Source organism: Symphalangus syndactylus, chromosome 9 (genome assembly GCF_028878055.3).
Source record: "Symphalangus syndactylus isolate Jambi chromosome 9, NHGRI_mSymSyn1-v2.1_pri, whole genome shotgun sequence".
NCBI lineage: Eukaryota > Metazoa > Chordata > Mammalia > Primates > Hylobatidae > Symphalangus > Symphalangus syndactylus.
Genome location: NC_072431.2, coordinates 109,496,670 through 109,519,675, shown reverse-complemented (window position 1 = coordinate 109,519,675; position 23,006 = coordinate 109,496,670). Strand labels below are relative to the sequence as shown.

Genomic DNA, 23,006 nt, shown 5'->3' with positions numbered 1-23,006 from the left:
TTGTACATCATGGATCAAGGGTAAAGAGGAGTGAGTGGGAGGTGGTTCTGAAGGAATGGAGACTAGGGAGAATGAATATTTTGCAATAGTTGAAGTGAGAAATAAGCCTGGACTAAAGATTGCAGAGGAGACATTGACAGATAAGAAGGTAAAATAGATTATGGCAGAGGCACAAAGGGCCTCTCTCTCACTGGGTAAAGAATTAGAACATATGGATTCCAATGATCCAGTATCTGAGCAGAGAAGTCATCTCTTCGTGGGGTTGATATGGGTGACCTGGCAGCCTAGGGCTCTAAACATGTAGTTCTCTCTTCTGACTTATCTAGTTGAGTGCTTCCCTTTCTTTCCACCATGCTTCCCTCTTACTGTCAGAGATCCCCAGTGAAGGATACGCCTCCAGTAAGTCTTCTTTTCCCTTTTGTACTTTAGCTACCTTCCTGTAACTCAGTACCTCATATCAGATGCTTTTGAATATTTGGAGAATCCTGTAGGGAAAAACCCACCTCTTTGGGATCCCTTCATTGAATCTGAAGACACTTGAAACTCATCTGCTGGTTAGGGACATATTTCCACAAGACTATAGAAACAGGGGCCTAAGCCAAGAGAATTCTCCAGATTTGGGTTTGCCGTATATCTTATTCTTAGATGTACCTTAGAACAAGCCACAAAGAACTGAGGGGATATTTGATCAATATTAACCCAGTTAGTCTCCACTTAGTACAAGAGGTTCATTTCTCCCTGGGATTTCAAATGTTGGATTCCTTTTAGAGGATCCTCAGTATATGGCCTCTTTGTTTCCTTTGGGTATAGAGATTGAGGCAGGGCCAATGTACTCTGTGGCTTGGGCTGGGATGTATATATATAAACAAATGCTGCTTTAGGACCGGCATTAGTCCTAAATCTGGGAGCTGTGACTTTTGGTCAGGTTTATGTGAGAGGGCAGTAGACATACAGGTTTCTTATGATCACGAATTGTTAATTATTTGGTCCTGAAATAGATATGGGGCCACAGTCTTTGGAGGTACAGGCTGAAAACCTAACTGGTTAGCTGGCCAGTTCCAAGAAGTTTATCAGCTCCTTATGTTCAAGTTTCTGCTAATTAGGGATGGTCTTTGACCTGATTGTAGGACTAAGACTTGTCAGCAATTTATGACTCTGAGGGCCTGCCTTGCAGCTTGTCGGGTCTGTTTAGGTAACAAAGCAGCTATGTCTTAGTGCATCAGTAAAGTCAGCACATCTCTGCCAGGCTTGTCACTCCCCGAGGATGGCATGCTCCTCAGGGAAGGAGCAGGATTACCTCCCGTTGCCCATCATTCTCTGCTGCATATGGTTTCTCCATGGTGTAGGGAGGGCATCATTCTACAGGGGGAAAAATGACTTTTCTTAACCACCAGAAAAACCATCTTCCTCATGAAATAAATCCCAGCTGTGTGACTGTATGTCAGCTTTTTCATGTTGCTTCTGGCTTTCCTCAGCAGTAGAAAACTGTCACAAGCTGACTCCTGCATGATATAGACATTGGCCGCACCCATCCTTTGTACCTTGCATCTGTGTTGATACTGGACAATAAGGTAAGCACCTGCTGGTCCTGACCCAGCTTGTCTTGGGCATTGACACCTGAAAAGGCAGGTCAGGTTTGGAGCAGGCATATTCTTTGCTTCTAGACCAGTTGTATCTAGCGTCAGGGAGACTTAGACTACTTTGTATGAGTGAGGAGAATTGTGATTGGTGAGGCCCTCCTCTAGTATTCCTGTGACACCACTCAGTTGCTTTAGCTGAAGATGAATTTTGTATGCCAGGTGGTTTTCTGACTAACCCACCCATTCGGCTCCCCTTTAGAACTCCTGCAGGTCTGAACCTTCCCACAACTCTGCGTGAGTGTCAGTGTATCATGTTGAATTTCCTTCTTGACTCATCTGTCTCTAGGCGAAGATCCCTGCAAGGATTTAAATTGGGAACCAGACCTTGAGAATGTCTGTTCAGAGCATTTCACAGCTTCTGGATAAATGCCTTTTCCTTCTTAACCCAATCTGTTTTTCCAGTTCTGCCCAGCTAGCTCCTGAGCAGCCTACTTTGAGGAAGCTTCCCAACTGAGGTGGGTGCTGTACTATTTCTTACCTCTAAAGAGCACCCCATCCTTTCGGCCTACTCAGGCTTTCCCAGGGCCAGATCCACTGTGATGAGGGGGCTGCATTGTTGCCCATGTGGCTCACAAAACAAATTGCCTGCTTGTCCCAAAGAGCTAGTCCACTGAGGAGTCCTGATGTCCTTTGGCCCTGTGGTGTCTGGCACTCTGTGGGCCCTATAGAGCAGTGGCAGAAGGGGCTGTGCTCTTTTACAAGAGCTTTCATTGACTGTTTGCCACTTCCCCACTTACTCTGTTTCTTGCTTTTGCTGGAACATGGGAAGGTGGAAAGATACAAAGGTAATTTGTGGTCAAAGCTGCATGAGCTCTCCTGTGAAGTTTGAAGATTATAACTGGAGATAGCAGATTTGTTGTGCCTCATGTGCTAATCACGTCTTCTACCGCCTGAGCCTTTGTTTTTCTGGAAAGCCCAAGCTGCTTAGAAAAATAGGCTGGATGTGTTTGGGTGACAAGACAGGGTGGGTTCCATTAGCCTCAGGAATGCCATCTGGAGGCCTTAGCCAGGCCTTGGGGCCACTTTGTCAATTAGACAGGAAGAAGTAGGTTCTTCTAGCAGAGTCCTACCTCTGGGGAATCTTTCCCACTCTTGAAAGTTTGAGCTTCTCCTTAGCCTAGGAAGCCTGACCAAACCTGATAGTGACAGCTGCTGTTCTGGGCTCTTTATGAGTGGCTGCAGATTTTGGGGAGGGAATTCTAATTTAATCAATCTTCCCTATATTTCTTGTTTTAAACCTTTACCTCCTTCTTCTGGTTGAAGGATGGGAAACTCCACAGTAAATTGGCTGTGACTTCCACAGAAACTTGACAGTTTTCAAGTTATTTTTTTCCTCTGTATTTAGATGTGGTTATAGTTGTGCTGTCAGGCCTTATCTCTTCTGTCATCTAGCCAGCTCCCAACTAGGTTAGGAGGTATGTGCTCTGCTGTCAGTGTTGGCTGCATAATGAGGTGGATGGCTAAGAAATGGGTTGTTTAGCATCTCTTGGAATCTAAATTTTCTTCCTTGGTTGAGGGGGAAGCAATGTTATTGGAAGAAGGCGGTAGGGAGGCACATGTTGGCTCTGAAATCAACCCTTTCTTCTCAGGATCTTGGATAAGCCACATAAATCATTCTTAATTTAAATGCTTGTTTTATCTACCATAAAAGGCTGCCTGTTCTGCAATGACAGATCCTAGGATGGCCCCCATAGACTGACTACCTGATTTGTGGGCTAAAGAGGCCATACTCTATTGTGGATTGCCAGGAGGAATGTTGCAGGGCAGCAGAAGTCACAAGGTTTGAGAGCCTGGTTTGGGCATGCTGGGTAAGTCAAACTTGCCCACCTACTGTTGGCCTAAGGAGGAAGAGGGCCTTTTCTCATAAGATCAAGCTCAGGGGAGTCAGAAGAGGAATGACTTCACTGGATTGTTACTGGCTGATCGAGCTCTGTATTGAGAAGGATTCTGAGGTTATCTAGGTTCAGTAAGCGATGTTTTTCATGTCCTGTGGTTGCAGAGTGGAAAGGGGATATCATGTTTCATGTATTTGGCATTTTATTCTCCAGAGCTTCAAGGGGTCCTGGCTTGTGCTCGGACATTATGTTGCAGTGAACAACTCGAGTGTTCTTTGAAGATAAGGACATTCAATTTCCCAGTGAGTCCTAACTAGAATTGTTGAATTATTAGGAATTAGGGTCACATGAGAGCCATCTGGCTAGTGAGTCTCCAGGGAGATAGGGCATCCATTGGCAAAGAAGAGTTATGAAATTTGGGGTCATAAAAGGGGCCCTGAACCTTAGGCAGCTTTTTGGTTATTGTGATATCACTTTAGGTTACTTCGTTCCTAATTCTGGATTCCGAAACCATCTTTGGTCTAGACTTCTGCAGTACAGAGTTCATCTCAGCTCACCTAACTTCCCCTCCTTCTCCCGGGTTGTTGCTTTGGCATAGCCTGAGGGAGCTCTTATTTTCCAGTTGATTCTCTTGTGGTGGTTGTTCAGTAAGAACTGGACTAGATGTCTACTCCAAAAACATGGCACTGTTTAATTTTAACTGCACTTGATCACTGTACCTATCCTTCAGCTTTGCCAAATGCTGACAACAGATTATATACACACGAAACCAACCAACTTAGAGCTGTTCTCAGTAGAAGGGAAGACTCCCTTTGTATTGTGCTCCAGCAGTTCCATGGCTGGCATGCTGTGTTCCGGCTTCCCTCTGAGACTAGGAGCTCCTGAAAGTATAGGTCTCCATCTGTGTCTGTTTATATCCTATAGCCCAGATGTGAGAGAGGTAGATAGGGGAAAAGAAAGGAGGGAGGAGAAGAACGAGGGAAGGAAATGGAGGAGGGGAGAGAGTAAGATCTGTATTTTTAGCAAAAGGGAGAGACACTTACCAAGGGTGTGTGAGTGAGCTTGCTGGCAAGGGTTGTGTGTGCGTGAGTGTGCTGGGAAGGGGGTGTGTGCGCCAGGAACGTGTGAGGAGGGCCGGTGCCTATGGGAGGTTGCAGGCAGGAAGCAGCTGGAGAGGAGGAGGAGCAGCAGCAGGAGCAGGAGCTGCCCTGCTTTCTGCCTCAGTCTCAAAGCCCGGAATCGATTGAGTTAGAATTCCACATTCAGTTGAAGTTTGGCTGCTGTTGCCTTCAGCAGGCTGATCTCAGAATCCCCCTTGCCAGAGAGGTGTGGACCAGATTAGATTTCTACGTTTGCAGCCAGTAAGACTCCTGCCGAGCCCTTCACTGAGGGGTTTTTTTGCAGGGCATTGTTTCTGTCATCAACTTTGTACCGTGGAGCCAGCCAGCTGGGCGCAACTGAGAATAATAGCTCCTTGGCTCTGTTTGTCGGTTGGGCAAGCAGTGGTGCTTTGGCTCAGAAAGTTCGTCCTGTGGCTTCTCTGTCAAACCAAGGAGTGCTCCTGGATGGATTTCCTCTTAAAGACAGCATTTGCATTCTAAAACTTGAGAATTCATGGTTTTAAATTTTTTTTTTTAATTTCCTTAACCCTTATTTTGGTTGTAGCAGCAAGGTAAGTGGTACCGAGTGTGTATGACTGACTGAACAACAAGCAGAGCAAAAGGAAAGCATTTGTGGGTGGAATATGGAGCAGCTACATTAATTACATAATTGCTTGAGTCAACTTGCTGGTGAGGGGGGTCATTATAATGAGTGAAAAGTAGCATACGCCGCACTGGGGTAGAATCTTCACGTGCATGTGTTTGTATGCTGATAATCTGACCATCCATTCCTCTGTGGTACTTTCCTGTATGTATGTAGATAACCCAACCACCCTCTGGATGTGTGCATACTCATATGCACAAATGATCTGTTTCTCCTTTTTCATGTGTCTATATGTGTTTATGAATAAATGACCTGTCCATTCCTCTCCTGCATGTACATATGTATAGACAACTCATTCATCCAGCTTGCATATATGAATATGCAAAATTCATCTCTCCCTACTTGCACATACATATATAATCCATCCCTTCATCTCCTGTGTGTATGCATGTACTCAAGTAACCTTTCTGTTCTTGAGTATATTCTGTATCATTTCCACCCTTCCTGTGTGTGTATATGTGAGAGAGAGAGAGAGAAAGAGAAAAAACCACCATCCTAATGTATTAATTCATCCGTTTCATGTGTGCATATGCCGTATAAACAGAAAAGTCATCTTGAGTTTTCTCAGTCTTGAATATATGCACACATGCGCAATAGACAGTCTGTCCACTTGTGTTTTGCATGTATGAAGAAAGAGCACTAACTTTGCAGATTGAAGACTCACTTTTAAATCCGAGCTATACTCAGTGACCTTGTTCAAGTCATTTAGCCTCTCTGAGCTTCATTTTTCTCGTCTATGAAATCAGTGTAATCAGAACAATAACAACAACCCTCCTGCCTCATAGGGTTGTTGTGATGATAAAATAGGAATCATATAAACTGAAAATTCTAAACAAATATAATCTCTTACTACTGTGTGTCCCTCTAGTATGAGTTGGATAGGATAGCATGCTCTTGGTCCAGTTGCATTGAAATTATGTTCTTGTCTGTGAGAGGTTTCTTAGCTTTCCATGTGAAAGGGAAGCTTCTGTTGAGGTAATCAGGTTTATCCTATGGTTTTCTGCAGAGTATTGGAAAGAAGCGGGGTACCATGAAAGGGTCAGGTTGAGAGGGAGAAAAGCTCTCATCTTCTGCAGGTTGGGGCCTTGATACTTTGTTTTTTGTAGACTTGAGGAGGATTGAACCTCACACAAAATGGAAATGGGCTGCTTCCAGCCAGGATCAAAGTGAGCAGGTGAAAAGATGAGTGAAAGAACGTTAACATTCAACTGCCTCTGGGATGACAGTGTGCCCTTTGCAGTGAGCTTCTACTGCCAAGTTTGGAAGGCTCTCCAGAGTATTTCCCACCCCAGAATTCTAGATCCGTGCTGTCCAATGTGGTAGCTACTGGCCACATGTGACTGCTGAGTACTTGAAATATGGCTAGTCTAATTTGAGATGCATTCTAAACATAAGATACATACTAGATTTCAAGAACTTAGTATAGGAAACAAATGCAAGTATGTGATTAATAATTTTTTATATTGATTACATGTTGAAATAATACTTTGGCTATTGGGTTAGATAAAATATATTAAAATTAATTCTACCTGTTTCCTTTTTATGTGGCTATTAGAAATTTTAAAATGACACATGTGGTTCACATTATATTTCTGTTAGTCAGTTCTGCTCTAGACTCACCCATCACTAGCACAAGGATCAGGGCAGCTTTTCCAACTCAGGGTGGGGGATAGGAGCCCCATCACAGCATCCCTGGGATAACAGGAGACAGGCAGGGCCTCTCCTTGCCAGTCTCATACACTGGAGAGATAGCAGCTAATTGACAGTCTGGCAGAGACCAGTGCTGCCATGCCCCCACCCTCTTTTTTTTTTTCCTTTTTTCTTTTTTTGTCCTGAGTGAGTTCCCAGAGAATTTTAAGTACAACTGGGGAAAGATTTCCACCTTAGTTTTACAATGAAAGAGGACTGTATGCCATCAATCTAGAAGGAAGCCTAGAACTTGAATGCAGCATGTTGTCATGGAAACAGAAATAGATGAGAAAATTAGGAGACCTGGATTCTAATTCAGCTCTGCCATCAATTCATTTATTCTTTCCATGACAATGAATTCTCACTGTGTGTCAGGCATAGTAATGCCCTGTTCTAGGCACTGGAAATTCAGAAACATTAAGACACAGCTTCCAATGTAATAGAGTTCACACCCGCTGTGGATCTTTGAATAGGAGCCTCCCATCTAGTAGTCTGCCACAGGAAAACAGATTAATGACAACAAGGGTCTCATTCTAGGTCAAGGGTAGTAGGGCTTTTGAGAAGCTACAGTACCTGCCCTGCCTAAAGACTTTCAAATTCAAAATATAGAAAAGCACTATGATGATAAGACTACTCCATAGCCTAGATCACAATGTAGTGTGAGATTCCAGGCCTAGACACCCTCTAAAGGGTTTGTCCAACTATGTTCTGGTTTCTTTTATTCAATGACAGGGGTGGTTTGTTTTGGGTGGTTTTTTTTTTTTTTTTTTTTTTTTTAAGCACAGGCACTGTTTCAGGTGCTGAGGATACAGTTATAAACAAAACAAAGTCCCTGCTCATGTTTTAGGATACAGAGGTCGGGGAGGGAGACAGATAATGAACAAACAAACAAATATATTATCTATCAGATGGGAATAAGTTCTATGAAGGAAATTCTAGAGTAAGAGGATAGAGATGGGTTTTTTGTGGTGGGGTGTTCAGTGAGTAGATTCTCCTGCACTCGTATCTCTTTCAGTCTACTCACAAGAGCAGGAGGTAGTAAGGAAAAAGAGGGCATGTGAGTGTTAAACAAAAAATTATTTTGACACTTATTAAAGATGATAAGACAGACTTTATGTGGGGGGACGTCAACACTGGGGTTTTGTAGTAGGGGTGAACAATTGAGCTCAACTCCAAATATAAGGAAAAGTGGGAATTTAGCCAAGGAGCAGGGTGGGGGATCAGTGGATGGAAATTACTAGGATGAAGTGTCAAAGGGGATTTTGGCTAAACTTACTTGACAGGATTTCTGCTGAAGGCAGGCCAAGGTGGTAAGATATCAGGGGTAGGGGATAAGAAATTTGGTCAGATATCAAGCATAGACAGATACTAAGGGTGAAAGATGAGGAATTTGATCAGAAATCAAAGGTGGGAATTTTCACTAAAATGACCTGGCTGGATTCTTGTTAAAACTGGACTAAATGAGCCAATGTCAAGGGCCTACTCAGAAAGAGGACTCAGAGGAGCCTGACTCATGTTTGGTCAAAGAAGAGTCTTTGTCATGGGTTAGATTCTGGGTGTGATTGTATTTGTTGTGCGGTTTGTTATACTCCTTGGTATAATAAACCTTGCTACTGCTGAAAGGCAGCCCTGGGCAGGGCACAGAATAGCCTGCTCTCATGCCTGGCATTCAGTCTCCATTATGAGGTATTGATATGCCCGACCTCTGAAGGCTAGGTCCGCCCTCATGCCACTGTCTTTTAACTGTATGTTACCTGAGATTGTCTCCCTTCTTGGATATAGAGGCTTGAAGTTTTCTTTCCCTTGTATATGTCTAGCTTCTGGCCTATAAATGGGGCTGCTGTTAATGCTGATGAGGATGGATGACAAGTTCTAGGAACTGCAATGCTGGGACCTTGCTAAGCCTTTGATCTAGGGCATTTCCCATTCCCTTTGGCTAATCTCACTTGCCATATCTTGTGCCCTGATCATTTTGATGAATAGCATCCCGAGAATCCCCATACCTGCTGTGGCCCTAGAAATCCATTCCTCTTAGCCCGTATTAGCCATACAGCATAATTGATATATGGCCCAGAAATGCTCTGTCCTCTGTTGGGGGCTCAGAGCTCTTGGATTTCTGCTTGGTGGGATTGTTTCACACAAACTGGGAAGCTGCTTGATATATGTACATCGAGTCCTGGCCTGTTCCTGGAGATCCCCTGGTTGTTTCCTGTAAGCCAAATTTGGGTCAGAAGCAATTTTTACAAGGAATCGTTACATTCCTAATCACATTTATTTGACAAGTCAGAGAGAAGGATAAAAGAATCAGCCATTTCAAAAAACTGAGGTGTTTTCCTTTCTCTTTTTTGTTGGTAGGCTGGTGGTGATGCAATGTGATTTAAGGGGTCTACTCTCTGCAGTAATTGTTAGCTTTCCATCATTAAAGCTTTAATCTTTTTGATTAATTCATTTTGTTTTGATGTGCTCCCTTTTCAAATGCAGATAGTCCTTGAAAGTGCTGCCTTATTTTTCCCAGCCTTAGGCAGTCCTTAGGAAAAGAGCACAGAAAGGTATGGTTTTTGTCAGAATGTGTGTGTATGAAATTTGGAGAGTTGTCCAGAGTCAACAGGCCAACAAAGTAGGGCAGACAGATAACACTGGGTATCTTAAAGGAAACTCCAAAGCTAGGTGGACTCCAAAGCCTACTTACCCCATCCTAGCTCAAACATTACTTTTCTGTGGCCTTGTCTGCCTCGTTTTGCTGGGACTCTCACCTCCTTTCCATTCCCAACCCCTGAATTAAATGCTTACTTTCCTTTTCTTTTTTTTTTTTTTAAGACAGGGTCTTGTTCTGTCACCCAAGCTGGAGTACAGCCTCAACCTCCTGTGCTCAAGCGATCCTCCCACTTCAGCCTCCCAAGCAGCTGGGACCACAGGCACATGCCACCATGCCCAGCTAATTTTTTATTTTTTGTAGAGACATGATCTCCCTACCTTGCCCATACTGGTCTCTAACTCCTGGGCTCAAAGGATCTTCCTGCTTTGGCCTCCCAAAGTGTTGTGATTACAGGCGTGAGCCACTGTGCCCAGCTAAATGCTTACTTTTTATTATAACTTTTATTATATGTATCACTTTATATTGTGATCATCTATATATATATTTTTCTCTCCAAATCTTAATATATTAGAGAGCAGGGACTGCATCTTATCTCCCTGGCACACATAGTAAGTACTCATGCAGTTCAACTGACTTGGAGATCAGATGGTCCTTCTTACAGTTTGCTGCCTGTCATTTCACTTCTGTGGACAGTAGTAGCAAAGAGAGGCTGGGAAGGAGGTGAATTGGGCCTCCTGTCCCTGAGGGTTGCCCTTTCAGCCCATTCTGGCTTCTGATATTCTACTGAGCTCAGCACAGTGACTGGTTGGTCCTCTGAGCATCACATCGAGCTCCATCCGCTGCTTCAAAGCCCAAAGACTGGATTACTAAGTGAGTTTGGTGCCCCTTCTGTATCACCAGAAGGGATTCTTGAGTTCAAAGTTCATCCCATGGCAGTGGCTACCAACTCAGAAGAAGGTGTGGAGGCTTTTGTTTGTTTAATATGGAAGCAAGCATCTTTGTTTGAGGCTGGGAGAAGTTGCTATGGCAGCTTTAGTTGAAAGTTTCCTATTTGTCAGTAACATGGGGAACCAGGAAGCTCTGCCTTCCGTCTTCAGGAGGCCACAGGAAAGGACTGTGAACCCAGTGGCTATGCCATTTGCCCCCTGTGTGGCTAGCCAGCCAGTGTCGTAAGCACTGTAGTTTGGAAAGGAATACCTCGTAAGATGTTCAGGAAATGAGGCCAAGTATGTCTGGAGGGCTGGGCACGGTGGCTCACACCTGTAATCCTAGCACTTTGGGAGGTGAGATGGGCGGATCACCTGAGGTCGGGAGTTCGAGACCAGCCTGACCAACATGGAGAAATCCCATCACTACTAAAAAAAAAGAAAAAAAATAAAACAAAACAAAAACTTATGTCTGCAGTATTGATCTGAGGGGCAGAAGCAGATAGTCCCCAGGTTAGCCCGGTCTACACTGAATCAGTAGCAGGGGACTCAGCTTCATTATTGTTCCTGACAAACTGCCTTATCTGGACCAAAGTGAGGCTGGCCTTAGAAGACCTGGCAATGAATTCTGGGCCTCACCAGCATTGGAAAGGTAAAGCTTGGCTTCTATAGCCATTTGTCCCTTCCTCATGCTTTCAGGCTGTCTGAGAGATGGCCGGCCTCCTGACACTTGAATGAGGTGTTGGGAACTGAATGATTTACTCCTCCTTCTCCTTACCTTAAAAAGAAAACTTCTAGGAGAAAGCAGGACTAACTTTAAGGGTGACAGTCTTCTCGTAGGATTCCAGGCACTGCTGCAGACCATTAGAAGGGACTGGGAAAGGCAGGAGTCTGGGGCAGAAGTAGAAGTCATGGCTCACTCAGATTGTGCCAGTTAGGTGGTTGGATGCTTGCTTTAGATATGGGTTTCCCTACTTTATTGACTCAGGGACTTGCCGCATCAGTAGCAATAACAACAGGACAGTGCTTTACAGTTTACTAAGTACAGATCTCTCATTTTAGCTTTATATAATAACATTCCGGTAATTATCTTCCCCACTTTACAGATGAGGAAACTAATTCACAAAGAGGTCAAGTGTTTAATCCAAGGTCACTGGTGGAACAAGACCCAAACTTAAGTCTCTTGATGTCAGTCCAGTAGCACTTGCTCATGGCTTCATGTAGTTATACACAGAGCTTCTGTCTTAGTTTACTAAGCTTACTAAGCAATTCTAATTTTTTTTTTTTTTTGAGACAGAGTCTTGCTCTATTGCCCAGGCTGGAGTGCAGTGGTGTGGTCTTGGCTCACTGCAACCTCTGCCTCCTGGGTTCAAGCGATTCTCCTGTCTCAGCCTCCCGAGTAGCTGGGATTACAGGCACCCGCCATCACTCCCAGCTAATTTTTGTATTTTTAGTAGAGAGGGGGTTTCACCATATTGGCCAGGCTGGTCTCAAACTCCTGACCTTGTGATCTGCCTGTCTTGGCCTCCCAAAGTGCTGGGATTACAGGCGTGAGCCACTGCGCCCAGCCGCAGTACTTCTTTTTTAAAGACAAACGTGAAAGGCCACTTGGCAGCTCCAGCCCTTGTAGAGCCAGGAACCTTGTTCATGGCTAATACCAAGAGTAAATCAGGGATACCCAATCCCTACATGGTTGGGGAGGGAAAAAAAAAAGGAGTATCTTTGGAAATTCAGATTTTGTCCTTGTGGGAAGAGAGAAGGAAGAATTTGGCATCCGCTAGACTTGGGAGCATGGTCTACCTAGGCAGCTGGGCACCAAGCCCAAGACCCAGAAATTCTGATTGTGCATGTAGTACATCCTCGCAGGCTAGACTGAGTTAGCCAGATTAGGGGCGTGGCTGGTCCTGGCCCCATGAGACCTTGAGGTGAAGCAGTAATGCCTCACAGGATGGATAGGGTTCTTAGATGAAGAATTCCTCAATGAATTAGAGTTGTTAGATAAGCTGGAAAGAAAAGGAGAGATGTGAAATGGGAGTACATGCAGTTTCTGTCTCTTGGTTCTTGGTCTAGTTATTTCTAGTAAAAAGAATCAGCTTCATCTTTATCCCAAGTCCTCTGACTCGTCCTGGTTCCTCCTAGTCTGGGGAAGCACAATGCTTTTAAATTCCAGGCCCACAGACTAGATGTAGGTGGTGGCCTTTCCTGAAAATGGGTTGCCATGAGAGCAGTCTGCCTGTGTTCTTTAAGGCATTTTCTCACTTTTAGGATTAACTTGAGTACTGGGAAAATAAAAGGAGGCAGAGTTTAGAAGATTTAGAAATCTCCATCAAATCTAGAAAATGGGGAAAGCATCCCTGGTCAAAGAACATGAAGAGTAGCATGTCTCCCACCAATCCATCTTACCCCTCCCAGGAGACCTAGCAGGACTGGAGTATTAGTTGTCCCATGTGCCTCCTGGATCTCTGCTTTCCCCCTTGTACTTCCCACTCTACTGCTTCCGTACACTCTCCACATTCTCGGTAAAAAGGGAATGTATTCTCACTCCACATGAGGTAATCATCATCTCTGCCTCTGTAATGCAGTCACCAATAGCTTAGGGTGTAGGGACTAGATTGGTGGCAAGTCTGTCTTTCCCTTATTGGAGAAGAGTAAAGCACCCTAGAGCCTTCTGTGAGGTAACCCTCCCCCACGTGTCCCATGTGATATTCTCTCTAGGCCAGGCAGAGGGTTAGAGCAACCCTTTGTTATTAACACTTGAGCAGTGGACAGTGTGCTGAACAATCACTTATTGTGGTGCTCTGAAAGATCCTCTGTGGGCCAGGAAAGCCAAACCCAGATATTGATTAGCTGCAGCAAGCCCTTAGAGAGTATTAAGTGGAGCTCAGGAGCACCAAGCTAAGCCTAAACCTCCTTCATCCCCAGTTGTGAGTTCATGATACCTGTGTCTTTGGCTACCTGCCTTTCTCATGCTAAATGCCACCTACATCTGGACAGTGTGTGCATACTGTGCCACTTTATTCTAGAATTAAGTAAAGAAATATTTTTCCTGCTAAGTTTAAAATACTTGCCATTGTCCTTTCTCCAAGTGAATGGTTGCCATCACTCAACAAAGGGAAAATACTTTGTGCTATAAGCACAGGCAGGGGCAAACTTTTGAGTAAGTGGAGTCTTCACCAGAACAACAAACTGGAAAAGAAAGAAAGAAACATTCCATGTCTTGTCTTTCACTGTGTATGTGATTTGAGCCTTGGTGGTTAAGCATTTGTTTGTTTATTTCTGAGCCAGACTCCTAGTACTGAATTTTGTGAAAGTTCAAATAAGGAGTTACTCATTGACCTTACCTCATCTACCTCCCAGCAGCTTGTCTCAATACCGTTGACTTTGGGTACTTGCCCAGAACACAAGGACTTTATTTTAATTTCACATTGATACTGTAATGGGAAGCTAATGAGAAAGAACTGACTGCCCATAGCCTTTAAGGCTGGGGTTGGGAGGCAGGTCAGGGTTGATTCCTATAATCTTAGGAGATAATGTTTTTATTCCTGCTTGACAACTTGATTCAAACTAAAATCATCCTGCTGCTTTCTGACCTGAGTGCACTATTTTCCTTTTTCACTAGCTACAGCATAAATCAAGCCAGGATCCAGGGGCATGTGCCAGGTTTGGAGGCCACACATGGGGCCATTCCAGGCAGCACTGTGGGCTAAGCCCAAAGTATCAGCCAGCAATAATTGCTAGAAACAAACTGAAAAGAGCAGGACAGGCTGTTGCCTTCCAAGGTAATCTCTATTAAGCATCCTGACCAGAAATAAGAGGAAGAAGCAGAGAACCCCTCAGACCCTGAGGGAGAAAATGAAGCGATTGTTGCAAGAGTCAGAGGAAGAAAGCATGGTTACCTTGGGACCCTCCTCCAGGCTTTCCCCAGATAAGGCTAAGGCAGAGACCATGTGTGGCACCAAGAGCAAATCCTCTGGCCCTGCTGGATCCTTACCAGAGGACAACTCCCTGCCCCCTTGCTATGGGTCAGCAGCCTTAGCCATTGGTGGAGATAGAGATGGGGACCTGGCCCAGCTTTGCAGCTTTGGGCAGCAGAACAACAGCCAGCTTCCTCTGGGCTCCACTGCCTATGTTTCAGGGTCTGGTTCTCAGGATCCCTCATCTGTCAGCATTACCACAAGCTGTCAGGAGCCCTCAGAGAGGAACCAAGCCAAGACCCTTTGGTCCAGAGGCCATGGCCAAGGCTGTAGCCGTGAACAGCGGGAACCTTTGGGGGATGTGGTAGAATACATCATCAGAGAGCTGCAAGGCATCAGCCGTCTCCAGACTGAGATTGCTGAGCTGCGGCAGCACTTGAGCCAAGTCCGGGGCTCCGTGGATGAAGTCTCTAGCTGTGTAGACTCAGTACTGAGTGAAATAGAAGGCTTACAGGTGAGCAGCTGTTCCCTGGCCAAGGTGTGTGAGGGGGAAAAGGCCCAGGAACCCCATGTGGACAGACCCAGTGAGGAAGCCATTCTGTATCTGTATGGACTTCCTGAACAAGATGGAGAAAATACTATGGAACTGGTGGAAAGCTTTCTAGCCACGCACCTTTGTGTTAATGGCATGCAGTGCAACAGGTACATTAAAAAGGCTTACAGGGCAGGCACATCCCCTTCCCCTAGGCCCACTGTTGTGAAGCTTGCCCATCTAGAGCATAGAGACTTCATCTTGCAGAAATCCATCCTCTTGCAGAATGTGGGAGTCCGAATTGCCACCAGAGAAGAACCAAGCTGCCCACAGGGTTATAAGAATCCCCAGAAGGAGTCTATATCATTTTTTCAACAACAACATCAGGATTATAGTCAGACTTCTTTAAACCAGGATGAACCAGTTCTTCAGAAGGAAACAGGGGACAGGGGACCCATAATAGGAATGTATCAGATGAAGGCTCAGGATCAACAGAGAGAGCACCAGGCCCCTGAGCAGCAAGGCCCTTGCTTTCTACTCAAGAACAGTTTATCAAAGGAAAGTGATGTGCCCAAGCTAGGGGATGAAATAAAAGGAACATCAAGAACATCTCAAGTTATCAGTGGCAGCTGTGATGAACAGTCAGAGAAAAAGCCTTCTCTGTCTACCCCCCATCGGTTTGAGGAACCTGCCCTAGTATTAATCTCAAAAGAGGAGGATTCTGGGAAGTCCCAGTTTTTCAAACAGTACAGCCACAAACATGAAGCATGTAAAGTAGGAAAATCAAAAAATGACTGCCACGATAAAAGTGAGGCCAGCAGCTGCCTGTCGTTGTCTGGGTTGCTGAAGACAGAGAGAATAAACGCAGAGGACAAGCTCCTGGGCTGTGAAGCTGGGCTCGATATTCTGAGCTCAAAGGAACTAGAGGACCTTTTGGCAGACAAGTCCAGAAGGCTTGCAGCTCTGAGCTGTGACAGCATGATGGAGGAAATTATCATAGGGCCTGAGACTTTCAGTGACATGGTTCATATTGACCTGAATGAAGAGGAGGAATGTGCTGCTCACGTCCTCAAGGATGTCTTTGACAAGTCCTCTTGTGTTCTGGATGGCTCTCAGGAGGATGAGGATGTGGAAATCAAGTTTTATACAAGTAAACTGGGCCGAGCAATTCATCACTTTCGTTCTGCTCTGCAGGGTGTGTTTCAGAAGCTGGAGAACAGTGGGTCCATCAGTCCTGAGGACCTGGAAAGCAATGAGAGTGGTTCCCAGTCAGAGAACAGTGATCGACTTCTTGGGACAGTGAGTTCAGGGGGTGCCCAGGATTGCTCACTGGAGAGCCCTGGGAGTCAGGGGAGTGAAAGCTTGCTCAGTGTGGTCTCTGGTGGAGTTGGCATCTCCACACAGGGAGAGCAAACCCCTCAGGATCCAAGCAACTTCTCTCTTGCTTCTAATAACTCATTGCCAAGTTTTGCTCTGGCTCCGTGTCTGGGAAGTGAGACTTGTTCCAGGCCTGAATCACCCAAGCAGGGCAGACTGAGCCTAGAGCAAGTGTGTACAGAGACCATTTATCTCAACAAGTGCCTCAACAATTTTAAGAATGTTCTAAGAGAGAAAAGACTAAGGCAGAAAAAACTTTTGCACGATCTAGTACAGAAGGCAAACCGTCTCTCAGTAGAAGACATACACTCAGGTATTCTGAGTCCCTATTTAACAGGGTCGCAGCTGGCTAAAGTATGACCTCTATCTGGCCAGCATGAGACCTGGTGTGGTGGCCAGTTTAATAAGGTGTTGGTTGACGTCCATAGCTTGAATCAGGCTAAATTACTCAAGTAGAGATCTTAAGCTAATCCTGTGGGAATTGGAGTGAAAGATGGTTCCGAAGCAAGAGGAAGCTTGAATTGGAACTAAAGAGGGTTCTCAAGCAAGAGGAAGCCGTCCTTATCTTCCAATCTCTTGTTGGGGTGCTATACCTGTTCAAAAGAGGGAGGAGCATCTGGAGCGGAAGTAGTTTGCAGCTGCAGAGCTTTTAGGATATCAGATGTAAAGAACGGGTGGGAGTGAGAGGCAGGAGTTGGGGATGAGACATATTTGCTCACAGGCACTAGAAGGGCTGAGAAAGAGTCCTGTGTTGCATTTAAAAATTCTTCTCCGTGGGTTTGTTGCTGAGATAAGATTGCCATTTCCCCAGTAGCTGATGAGGCTTCTTTCATAGGCCCCTGTGGGAATTTCCCCTACCCCAGGTACCTGTCTCTTCCTAGTATCTGACTTGCTGACACGGAACCTTACTTCTGATTTGGGGCATCCAGGAGCTGCTTATAGTGCTGACCTAGCCCTAGAGCCCAATGTTGCCCTCTACAGGTCTTATTCCCTTTCTTCCGTCTCCCCCTAAAAGCTGCTCACCTGAGAGTTGGCGAATGGAATGTTTTTTGACTACAGGAAGTAAGAGAACATTTTTCTAGGCAGTATGGAGATATGTAGCTTTAAAATTACTCTTCCCAATCAAAATTAAATTTATCCAAAGAGCATATGCTATATTCATCCAGTTTTAAATTTAAATGGGGTTGTCCTCTTATGCATATAACCTGATTAATCTTCCTAAGGCAACATCTAAATTATGAAGCATATTGTGTTGGCAAAGGTGTGAGGGAATATGCACTTGTACATTGCTGATGGGATGGGAGTATAAATTGGCATAATCTCTAAGGAAGGTAATTGGCAAAATTTATCAAAATTACAAATATATATACCCTGTAAGTCCTCAACACCACTTACAGGAATGTGTCCTGCAGACACGTTTTCACATGTGGAAGTGACATATGGACAAGGCTATTTCTGAAGCATTGCTTTTAATAGCAAAGATTAAAAATAACCTAAACATTCGTCAGGAAATACTGGTTAAATAAATTATTGGCACGTCCAAACAATGGGATATAGTACTGTGTAGCTATAAAAAGAATGAGGTAACTCTTTACTGAAATGGAAAGTTATCTAAGATATATTGACACACAAAAAAAAACAAAGTGCAGAGCAGTATGTATAAGATGCTTTCATTTGTATAAAAAGAGGGAAAGAATACAATACACACACTTATAATGTCTGCTTGTGTATGTATAGAATATCTAATGAAAGATATGTAAGAAACAGATACATTGTTGCCCATGGGGAAATGTATTAGGTGAACAAATGGAATGGGAGGGAGATTTTTCTCTATGTGCCTTCTTTTAATTTTTAGAATTTGAATCATATGAATATAATACTAAGCCATAAAGTTACATTTAAAAAATGAAAATTATGTCATTCTCTTTTCAAATTTCCCTAGAGCTCCTTCTTAGAACTTATCAAAAAGAGTCTAAATTCCTTCACTTTGCATTCAAGGTCACTGCAATTGGTCTCTAGTTTATGTTTCCAGGCTTATCTCCCACTGTCCCACCATAAGTCTTTCAAAAGGAAGCTTTGCTGTCATACAAATTTGCCTTGCACTTTCTATTCTTAGCATATTCATATATACATGCTTCCTTCTAACATAAAATGCTATGTTTGCCATTTCAACCTAGCAGAATTTACCTGTTCTTCAACATATATCACCTCTTGCAGGAAGCTTTCTGAGGCAGTAATTCCTCAGCTGTAAGGGATTTCTCTGTCTTCATAACTTTGCAGCCTCTTTTTTTTCTTCCCAGGCACTGAGAAATTATTTCAGTACAGCAACAATAGAAACAACAAATATCAAAGCAATACTTCTTACAAACTCTTTAAATATTGGTGGGAGCTGATGTTAGCATGAGCACCAATGATGAGGACACTTGTGTCTTAACTCTTCAGCTTGCAGAGTTTCCTTTCTGGGCTGCATCCTTCTAGGCAATGCAGAAACTTGTGGTGCCGTGGTAGGCAGGTGGTAGTAGCAGCAGTCGTGATGAATAGAAGGAGGTTTTCTAAAGCACCAATAAGAAAGCAAGCCACAGTTCTGGGTCCTATCCAAGACTCAGTACTCAGTCTGGCCTGAGGGCTACAGACAGAATCATGGACAGGGTGCTCCAGCACTCCCTTGCATAGAGCAGGACAAGCACACAGGCCAGACTCTCACCAACATAGACTTCACTGGAGCTAACCTAGTAAACTGATTCAGTATCACAGAGACTACCAGCATAACGAAGCATTTGAAAACTCTGCTTTCTTTACTGTTCTGCTTGGGATCTTTTAGGGCCTAAGCTTACTAGCTGTAGCTTATGATTAATTTGAGTTAGTTTTCATCTTTTTTTTCTTGGTATGTGCCAGGTACTGTTTTAAGTACTCTGATGTGCATTTTATAAAATTCAATTCTTTTATTCCTGTCACTCCACCAAAATAGCTTTGGTCAGGGCCGTTAGATGTCCACCATATTGCCAAACTAATGGTTCATTTTCAGTCTTCTTTTCATCAGTCAGCAATTTGACACAGTTGATGATCACTTCCCTCTTTTTATTTATAACAGCTTTATTGAGTTATAATTCATGTGCCATAAAATTCACCTTAAAGTCCCTTAAAAAGTATAGAATCGAATGGTTTTTAGTTTATTCATAGTTATGCAGACATCATCACCATCTAATTTCAGAACATTTCCATCACCCTATAAGAAACCTCTTACCCATTGGCAGTCACTCCCCAATTCTCTTTGCCCCTAGCCTCTGGCAACCATTAATTTACTTCCTGTTTCTATGAATTTGCCTATTATGTACATTTCATATAAATGGATTTATAAAATATGTGCCCTTTTGTGTCTGGCATAATGTTTTTAAGGATGCTGTAGCATGTATCAGTACTTCATTTCTTTTTCTGGCTGAACAATATTTATTGATGGACATTTTTAAAATCCATCAGTCGGTAGACGTTTGAGTTATTGTTACCACTTCTTGCCTATTATGAATAATGCTGCTATGAACATTTGTATACAAGTTTTTCTATGGAACCATATTTTCAATTCTCTTGAGTATTTACCTAGAAGTAAAATTGCTGGGTCATATGGTAATTCTGTTTACCATTTGAGGAACTGCCAGACTGTTTTCCAAAGTCATTGCAGTATTTACATTCCCACCCGTAACATGTGAAGGTTCTAATTTCTCTACATCCTTGGCAACACTTGTTATTATCTTTTTTATTATAGCCATCCTAGTGGATATGAAGTGGTATCTCATTGTAGTTTTGATTTGTGTTCCTCTAGTGACTAATGATGTTGAGCATCTTTTCATGTGCTCGTCGGCCATTTTTCTATCTTCTTTGGAGTAATGTCTATTTAAGCCTTTGTCCACTTTTAAATTGAGTTTTTTTTTCCTTTTGTTTTTGAGCTGTAAGAATTCTTTATATATTCTGGATATAAGTCCCTTATCAGATATATTATTTGTAAATATTTTCTCTCATTCTGTGAGTTGTCTTTTCACTTTCTTGACAGTGTCCTTTGAAGCATACATTTTTTTATTATTTTGTTTTTTCAAAAATCCTGTTGGCCAGGTCTGGTGGCTCATGTCTGTAATCCCAGCACTTTGGGAGGCCGAGGCGAGAGGATCACTTGAGCTCAGAAATTTGAGACCAGCCTGGCCAACATAGACCTTGTCTTTACTAAAAATCAAAAAACAATTTTTTGTGGTAAAATATACATAACATAAAATGTATTATTTAAACCATGTTTTTTCTGAATATTATGTGGAACGTTTTAATCATTTAAAAATGATAGTTCCATACCATCAAGTACATTCATATTGTTCTGCAGCCATCACATCACCACCGTTCATCTCCAGAATGCTTCTCATGTTGCAAAACTGAAACTCTGTACCTATTAAACAATAACTCCTCATCCCATCTCACCCCAGTCCCTGGCATCCACTACTCTATTTTCTGTCTCTATGAATTTGATTGCTCTAAGTACCTCATGTAAGTGGAATCAAATAACATTTGTCCTTTTATGACTGGCTTATTCCACTTAGCATAATGTCTTCAAGGTTAATCCATGTTGTAATGTGTCAGAATTTCACTCCTTTTTAAGGCTGCATCGTACTCCATTGTACACATGTATCACATTTTGTTTATCTGTTCACTCATTGGGGCACACATTGCTTCCACCTTTTGGCTATTGTGAACAATGCTGCTATAAACAGTGGTATACAAATATCTTTTTGAGTCCCTGCTTTCAGTCTTTTGGCTATGTACCCCAAAGGCGATTGATCGCATTATATGGTAATTCTAATTTTTTGAAGAATCACCATACCATTTTCCATAGTGTCTGTACCGTTTTACATTCCCATCATCAGGGCACAAGGGTTCCTTCTAATTTCTCTACATTTTCTTCAAGATGTGTTATTTTCTGTTTTGTTTTTTTAAGTAATAGCCATTGTAATGGGTATGAGGTAGAGCACAAAAATGTTAAATTTTGATGAAGTGCAATTTATCCATTTTTTTCTTGTTTTGATTTTGCTTTTGGTGTCATAGCTGAGAAATCATTGGTTAATCTGAAGTCAGAAAGATGTGCTCCTGTGTTTTTTTTAAGAGTTTTATAGTTTTTACTCCTATATTTAGGTCTATGATCTTTTTTTCTTTTTTTTTTTTTTTCCAAGACGGAGTTTTGCTCTGTTGCCCAGGCCGGAGTGCAGTGGAGTGATCTCGGCTCACAGCAACCTCTGCCTCCTGAGTTCGAGCAATTCTTCTGCCTCAGCCTTCTGAGTAGAGTAGCTGGGATTACAGGCATCCACCACCAAGCCTGGCTAATTTTTTGTATTTTTAGTAGAGAGGAGGTTTCACCATGTTGGCCAGGCTGGTCTCGAACTCCTGACCTGAAGTGATCTTCCCACCTTGGCTTCCCAAAGTGCTGGGATTAGAGGCTTGAGCCACCATGCCCAACCAGTTTTGAGTTAATTTTTGTGCATAGTATGAGGTAGGAGTCCAGCTTTATTCTTGTGCATATGGATATCTAGTTGTCCCAGAATGATTTGTTGAAAAGATTATTCTTTTCTCATTGAATAGTCTTAGCACTCTTGTCAAAAATCAATGACCGTAAATGTAAGAGTTTATGTCTGGACTCAATTCTATTCTGTTGATATTCAGTCTGTCCTTGTGCTCATTTCCTTCTTTTTGAAACACTTCCTTCATTTGGCTTCCAGAACACCTCTCTGTCTTGGTTTCCCCCTTTCCCCCAACATTACTAGCCATTCCTTCTTAGTTATCTTTGCTCTTCCTCTTCCCAACCTTGTTGCATCCTGGGATTCAATCTTGACTTCCTGTACTTACTTCCTAGATGATAATCTTTCAATCCCGAGTTTCATAAGCATTCCCAGGTTTATATCTCCGACCCAAACATCTTCCATGAACACCAGACTCCAAATCCACGTAACACCTCCATATGTATGTAAATAGGCATCTCATTTGACATATCCAAAGCCAAACTCCTGATCCTTCTTCCAAAGCCCCTGCCAAATCTGCCTTTCCTATTGTCTTTCTTACCCATGAGTGGCATCTTTATTCTTGCAGCTACTCAGGCCGAATCCATAGAGTCATTCTTGACTCTCTCTTTTCTCTCACAACCTGTATTCAGTCCATTAGTAAATTCCACTTCCTCCACTTTTAAAAAATATCTTAAATCTTGCCACTATCTCTACCTCCACCACTGTCATCCTTGTTTAAGCCACCATTTTCTCTCATCTAGATTACTGCAGTGGTCTCACTGCTCTCCCTGCTTCTAGAACGTTGTCCCTCTACAGTCTGTTCTCCTCACAACAATCAGAGTAATCCCCATAGAGCATGAGTCAGGTTATATCACCTCTCTGCTCAATGATTTCCACTCTCACTCAGAATGGACACCAGCATTCTTATAAAGGCCTGTAGAGCCCTATTTGAACTGGTACTTTATTGCAAACTTGCTGTTTCTCCACAGCAATTATGCTCTCACCTCAGGCTTTGCATTTGCTATATGTTCTTCCGAAAATGCTTTTTCCCAGAACTCCAAATGGCTTCTTTACTCATTTCTTTCAAGTCTCTGCTTTGATATCACCTATCAATGAGACCGCCCTAACAACCATTTTTTGGATTTTTAATAACAACTCTACCTCCATCATCAGGGGGCATTATGTTTTTCCCTTATCTGTATTTT

At 43.1% G+C, this 23,006-nt stretch overlaps 1 protein-coding gene across 7 annotated transcripts in view; it reads left to right on the top strand.

Annotated features, from left to right (window-relative positions):
- UNC13B (unc-13 homolog B) overlaps positions 1–23,006 on the top strand; it is a 247,584-nt gene that overhangs the window by 181,042 nt on the left and 43,536 nt on the right. For 2 of the 7 annotated variants that reach the window (XM_055293820.2, XM_055293819.2), the window contains exon 1: positions 14,192–16,586. The exons of the other annotated variants lie outside the window; for them this stretch is intronic. In XM_055293820.2, the coding sequence (XP_055149795.1) occupies positions 14,303–16,586 (2,284 nt within the window). In that variant the 5' untranslated portion in view covers positions 14,192–14,302. Of the gene's footprint in view, positions 1–14,191; positions 16,587–23,006 lie in introns of those variants that run through there. 7 annotated transcript variants of the gene reach the window in all.